Here is a 6808-nt window from a genome sequence, read left to right as displayed (position 1 = left end):
GGCGGCGAGTCGCCCCGCCTGTCCCCCTGCAGCAGCATAGGCAAGCTCAGCAAGTCGGACGAGCAGCTGTCGTCTCTGGACAGGGACAGCGGGCGGTGCTCCCGGAACACAAGCTGTGAGACTCTAGGTGAGCTGCCGGCATCACGGCCACCACTGCTGGCTCATCGTCTCTCCGGGGCTGTTTTGGGCTCAGACAGTGATGCCAGTCATTGGCTCTGTTGACCTTGGCCAAGTCACTCAAAATCCGAGCCTCAGTTTCCTCATCTGCAAAATGAGGCTACCAGTGTCTGCCTCTGACGGCGGTTGAAAGTTTAAATGGGGTAGCAGTGTGAAACCCCATGGGAGATACTGAAATGGTAGCTGTTACTTCAGTTAGTCTGTCAGTGTGTCATTTGACTCCCTTTGCCAGAATTCAGAGCCGTCTGTGCTCAGAGCCCCTGCCCACTTCTGACGGAGGGCGAAGGCAAGGGAGCTGGCCTCGGGCGGTGGGGCCCAGTGAGGGTCTGGCGTGCAGTTTGGCAGGAGGCCTACAGAGCACTGAGCTGTCCGTGTCCCGCGAACTAGATACTTCACTTCTGAGAGTTTATCTTAAGAACATAATCAGAGATTTATGGCAAGATTTCTGTCCAAAGACATCAATCTCAGCATTATTAAGAGTAATGATGATAAACTGGAAAGAATCTGCTACTCGGTGATAGGAAATCAGGAGACGTATGATACATCCATTTGGTGGAATAATACATAGCTGTATTAAAAACCAGTTATGATACAGTGATCAGCGGACAAAATCCAAGGCCACTTATATAGTGTTTTCTCAAGGCCACTTATATAGTGTTGGATTTAAAAGAAAAAAAATCCAAGGGAGAAAAGACTTTTAAGGAAATATATCCAGTGGTAAGCAGAGATTATAGTTAGATTATGGGACTGTGGGTGATTTTTATTTTCTCAATAGGGTTTTTTGGCCACCTTTTCTACAGTGGTCATGCATTTTTCTTTTTTTAAGTAAGAAACTTTTAAAAATCCAGGAAAGTACAAAGAATTGGATAGCAAACAGTCAAATTCCCATCTGGTTTTACTTTTATAAGCAGGAGAAAAATGAAAAATATAAAGTAAAGTGAGAGTCTTTGCGGATGAGATGGGAGATGTGTTTTGGCCACTCTGAAGAGCAGCGCTGGGTCAGGGAAGAAGCGTGGGAGCTTTTCTTTCTGTGGGGGCTGGTGGCTCACAGTATGTTTCTCCCGTTGTGAACGCAGATCATTACGACCCTGACTACGAATTCCTCCAGCAAGACCTCTCTAACGCAGACCAGATACCTCAGCAAGTGGCCTGTAACCTCAGCCCGTTGCCAGAGTCCTTGGGGGAGTCTGGGTCTCCGTTTCTCGGCCATCCTTTCCAGTTGCCTCTGGGCAGCTGTCCCCAGCCAGAGGGGCCCTCGGCCCCAGGGCAGCAGGTGGACGTGCCGCCCGCTCTTCCCGAGAAGAAGCGCAGGAGCGCGGCCTCCCAGACGGCGGACAGCTCTGGCTGCAGGGCGTCCTACGAGCGGCACCCCTCGCAGTACGACAACATCTCCGAGGAGGACCTGCAGAACCCAGCCTCGGTCCAGTCCGTCCCCTTCACGCCCTTTGCTGCTGTTCTTCCCTTTCAGCAAGGAGGTTCCTCAGCCTCTGTTGAATTTGTGGGTGATTTCACTGTTCCTGAATCAACAGGTGACCCAGAAAAACCTCCTCCTCTACCAGAGAAGAAAAACAAACACAGTAAGCTTTTGTTGAGCTATTGTCGGGAAGCACCTTTTGTAACCTAAAATGGTGTTTTGTTGAAACATTAGATCAGAATCAAACCAGTGGCCTCGTAATTTCGTAAAAGGTAGAACCACAGGTATGTGGACACTTACAGGAGCCTTGTGTTGTCAGTACTGGGAATCATTTTTAAAGCCTGATAAGCTGACCTCTCCTTTTGGTCTCGACAGAACCTCAGGTCTGGTCTCCACAGAGTATCTGGCCTCTTGTAGATGGCAGTCAGTTGACCTTCTGGCCCGAACACGTGGTGACAGAGAGAAACAAATATCACGGCATTACTTCTGGGTAAAGCAGAACAGACATTTGAATTAAAATAGCCCTGATCGCACCCACAGGGGTTTTCTAAGGCTCCCTGGAATGCAGGGGGCTGTTTAGAGAGAACCCTGGTACCGCTCTGTGTTCTGTTTGCAGACACTGAAATGTCACGTCACCACTTGGAATCTGAGATTGCTTGGTTGGAGTTGCTGAGGACACTTCTTAGACCAGATGATCTGATATATGATGTTATTAGGGCCCAGGGGTAGAGCTGAAATTTCGGATTTTTGTATTTTGAATATTTTCCAAGGTCCTAAGTAGAGTTCTGCAGGGATTTGCTTTTCTGCTGGCTCCCCGACTGCTCTGTGTTGCCTGTCTCTCTGCCCCGCCCTCTCCCCAAGTCACCCGCACGGCTCTGCCTCATCTTCCCTGGGCAGACTGGCTGTCAGTGTTTCAGTATGTGTGTGGCCACATCAGCCCACAGCCCCAGGATTCCCTGGCCTCAGTGGAAACATCCAGCAGATGACTTCTGTGACCTGGAAGTTGAGAATCCATTCCAAATTCCCAAGTGAGAGCGTCTGACTGGCCCTGCCGAGAGCGGCCCGTTCTCAGAAGGGGAGACCTGGCCTTAGTTACCGCACTGGGTGTCGCCCAGCTTGTATAATGGCCTCGGTGGTATGGTCCCCCAGCTGGAGGGAGAGCTGGCTCTGTAGGGCTAATGATGTCGTTCCCGTCTGTCATGTAAGTTCACCCACTAGAAACCAGGCCGCTAGTAGACGGAGCTGCAAGCAGCAACGCCAGGAACGTCTCCTTCTGCGCCTGTCTACACGCACAGGTGTCTAAAGAGCCACGGGCCTCTCCCCTCCACCCACCTGGCCTGACTTGAGCAGCGTGCCCTTGAGGGCTCGCACCCTTGCCTGTCCTTTCCTAGGAATCTTCTGGACCCAGACCAAGAGCAGGCTTGCATCTGTGCAAACCACAGCAGATTTGTGGTGCCGCCTGGCTGGGGAGCCAGGAGCCTCGCCCTCTGAGGTCTTAGACCAGGTGTGGGCAGCCGGCTTCAGGCAGAGAAGAAAAGGAAAGGGGGAGGCGTCCGTTGTTGCCTTTTGAATAGCCTCAAGTCTCCTGTGGCTGAAAATATTTCCTATTAATTTAGGCATCCATTTCTAGGCTCTGTGTCATCTGTAATGTCTGTAGCTCTTGTGCCTGCAAACCTTTAAAATCTACTGAGCGCCTCCGGTACGGCGCCCTTGACATGCTCTGACACACTCTGTCGTATTCGTCCTTACCAACCTCCTGGCTGGCCGGGTGTCATTAGCCCCCTTTTTATAGCTGAAGAAACTGGAGCTCAAAGGAACTGAGCCTCTGCCCAAGATCAGATCAGCGAGGAAGTGGGTGGCAGATGTGGGTTTCTGAGCAGTGTTTTCCTAGCTCAACTCACTGCCTCCCAGGCTGAGGAGGAAGGCCTCCCCCCACTTCCCTGAGCCCTGTGCCAGCTTACAGTAGGAACGCCCGCGCAGCTGGTGGTCTCCTCGGTGCCCTGTGAAAGGACCCCTGACTTGAGGCTCCCTGAGGCTTAGTCCTAGTCTCAAGTCTGCTCTTCACTTCCCGAGAGGACCCTTGAAGAGTTCCAACCTGCAGCCCCGTGGAAAACTCCTCACAGAGTTGCTTTGAAGGAAAGGAGGAGATAATCATCACCTTTATACTTGGCTAACGCTGGACGAAGCTTGTGCACGCGCAGCCTCGGTGTCAGAGAGCATCCCCGTCCTTTGGGTTGCTCTGAGGGTGCCCGGCCCTGTGAGCCCCTTGTGCCAGACAAGCTTCCTCATCGCTGTCTGCCCATAGCCCCAGGTGCCCACTGGGCCTTCCCAGTGATGCCGGTGGCTGTAGTCTCTGGGCCCTTGTGCTGGGCTACCTTTGAAGTGGACTGGTCCTCCTTGATTCTAGAAGGTGGCGACCATCGCTGCGGCTTCTCTGTGCTTGGTTAGCAGCTCTCTACGAGGACCTCAGCATCGAGGAGTTCATGGCGCTCCTGGAAAGATCGCAGCCTTGCTGAAGCTTTCGGTTTTGGTCAGGCAGAGGTGGTTGCATTCAGGCTCCTTAGGGAGAAGTTCGTGGGCCTTTGGGGTCGTCTTCATGGTTTGCATCTTGCCCTGGAACCCAGTGGTGTTGCTTGTGCAGCGTTAGAGAAAAGGCGATGTGGGGTTCCAGGGGGACTGCAAGCTGCGCTTCTCTTTGAGAAGCACCGGTTTTATGGGGGAAACCACCTTTTACAGCCAAGCTCCAGTCTGTGCTTTCTGGAGCTGAGATGTTCTTACCGATTCCTTTAAATAAAGAAGGTAACTTTGAACCCCTCTTTCAGTGTAGGGTGCTAGAAAGATGTATTTGGAGAAAGGCATTTCCTGTCTACCTTGACCCCCATTGAGGTACAGAGAAGAAAAAGACCATCTCCCTACCTTCACGGCTGCCTTCCCCAGCAAAGTATCTCTGTCCTTTCATTTCTGACTGGTTTAGGTCTCCAGTTAAGCCCAACCTTCTGGTTATTTGAAAATACGAAGTTAAGCCCTGCAAAATTGTTCTTGCCATGGTTTCTTAGTATCTGAACTTTGGCTTCACCTAGCAGGTGCTCGCATTCCTTCACCTCCCTCTTAGTTCGTGCGCGGTAACTCTGTAAATAAGTTAGTACTTATTTCTGACGCAGGTATTGAGGGGCGCAACGGTGCCTTTCCCTCCAAACACGCGTCTGTATAGAGGATGCCCTAACACCCGGGAGCTTCCTCCGCTACCTAGAGAAGGGGAAGGGCGGAGCAGTTCCGGCCTGCCTTGGCCTCGACTTTGTGACAGGGAGTGGAAAGTGCGAGATCCCATCCACACAGGTAGATTGGGGTTGGAGAAAGGGCTTCTGCTCCAGTCCAGCCTCACAGCTACGGACACCAGATGACGGCTCTGTCAGGTTGACTGTCACTTCTCCCAGAACCCTCTGGAGTCTTCAGAAAGGCCTGGCTCAGAAGATGGGGCTTGGATCACTAACCTCCAAAAGTCAGAAATAAAGTATACGCTGATGCCCTCACGTGAGGGCTGAGGGCTTCACACCTGCCGCGGAGCCGCTGTCTGCGGCCAAGGGCTCCGTCGGTGGCGCCACACTGCCGGTGAGGGAGCCTGCCTGCTGTGCGGGCCCCGCAGGTGCAGGCAGCTGCGCCGTGAGGCCGCAGCTCCGCCACAGATGGCCACAGTGGCAAGGGCTAGGACTGCTTTTTTTTAGCATCTTTATTGGAGTATAATTGCTTTACAATGGTGTGTTAATTTCTGCTTTATAACAAAGTGAATCAGCTATACATGTATCCCCATATCCCCTCCTCCTCGCGTCTCCCTCCCGCCCTCCCTATCCCACCCCTCTAGGTGGTCACAGAGCACCGGGGCTAGGGCTTCTTAAAGGGCTTGTAGAGAGGAGGATCCTTATGTTTCAGTGTGAGCACTTCTTTTCTCACTATTCATCCCTCTGTACAGAGGATGTTCCATAGAACCTCTGGGCTTGGAGGGGGAGAACTGAGCTTAGTGACTGTTATTTCTCACCTGCCCAGCGGGTGCTCTGCAAGAGCCGCCCCCGGGGCTGCAGCCTGGTTCAGCAAGTCACTGAGCAGGGACAGATGCGGGAGGGACATGCGTTCTCTTCATTCATTCATCCTGTAAATATGTGTGGACACCTACTGTGTGTTAGGCACCGCTGATACAGCAGCGGACAGGACAGACAAGGTCCCTGCCTTCCTGCAGCTTCAGCTCTTGAGTGAGAGGCAGTAAGTCCTGTTGCACCTGCTTTGGAGATTCTTCCTGAACCAAACCACTCTCACCCCCACCCCCACCCCCACCGGGGCCTTTTACCTGAGCAAGCACAGCCGCCCAGAACCGTCTTCCCAAGACGAAGCAGCTCCGGGCACACCGGGGTGGGGGTGGGGGGCTTCTGTGGGTTCCCGCCAACTCAGCATCAAGCCCGCTTCCTTACCCCGTTCACACAGCCTCATGCAACCTCCTGGGTCATCCCTCTCCCCTCACCAGCTGTGCTCTGCCCTCTGGACCCTCGTCCTGGCTGTGGACCTCTGCCTGGCCGGGAAGACTCTTCCCCCCGTCCTCACCCTTATTCTAGAGAAGCACCCCCATCGCCACCCCATTTCACTGTCCTCCATGGGACACGCATACTGCACCTCGGCCTGTTTTCTGTCTCCCTGGGGAGGGTGTGAGCGCCACGCAGGCGAAGGATTCGCTTTGCTGGCCCCTGTGTTGTCCCAGCACCTGGGTCAGTGCCTAACACATAGTAGGTGCTCAGAAAAATCAGACGAATGAGAAAAGCCCAGCTAGCTCGTGACACACAGTGGGAAGGCCTCGGAAGGAAGGGAACGTGGGGCTGAGGAGGGGCTGCTGGGGCAGAGCCGGGGGTGAGAGGCCTCCATGGAAGTCAGGGAACCTGATCCCGAGGCCCAAAGGAGGGAAAGAGTCGGGCCTGGCAGCGTAGCAGCAGGGTTGCGGGAAGAGCAGCTGGAACAGCGCTGTGGAAAGCCCCGAGCATGGTCGGGGAACTGAGAGAGCCAGAGGAGCGGGCAGCGTGCACTGGGCGCCTGCTGTGCCCTGAGCCCCGCGCACGGGCCACGACCATGGCCCTGGAGAGGCTGGAAAGCCCCGAGGGCTTCTCAGCACGGAGTGGAGTGCCCCCTACGCCTTTCTATAAACAGACTCTATTCCCTAGAGCGGTTCTAGGTTCCCAG

At 53.8% G+C, this 6808-nt stretch overlaps 1 protein-coding gene across 1 annotated transcript in view; it reads left to right on the top strand.

Annotated features, from left to right (window-relative positions):
* Positions 1-6808, top strand: part of RAPGEF1 (Rap guanine nucleotide exchange factor 1) — a 116697-nt gene that overhangs the window by 70197 nt on the left and 39692 nt on the right. Inside the window, exons 10-11 of the mRNA XM_024762754.1 lie at positions 1-127; positions 1254-1754. The exon at positions 1-127 is cut by the window's left edge and continues 19 nt beyond it. Coding sequence (XP_024618522.1) covers positions 1-127; positions 1254-1754 — 628 coding nt within the window. The remainder of the gene's footprint in view (positions 128-1253; positions 1755-6808) is intronic.

Source organism: Neophocaena asiaeorientalis, unplaced genomic scaffold (assembly GCF_003031525.2).
Source record: "Neophocaena asiaeorientalis asiaeorientalis breed wild unplaced genomic scaffold, Neophocaena_asiaeorientalis_V1.1 scaffold78, whole genome shotgun sequence".
NCBI classification, from domain to species: domain Eukaryota; kingdom Metazoa; phylum Chordata; class Mammalia; order Artiodactyla; family Phocoenidae; genus Neophocaena; species Neophocaena asiaeorientalis.
The sequence above is the reverse complement of the archived record's forward strand: the minus strand, read 5'-3'. Positions and strand labels throughout refer to the sequence as shown.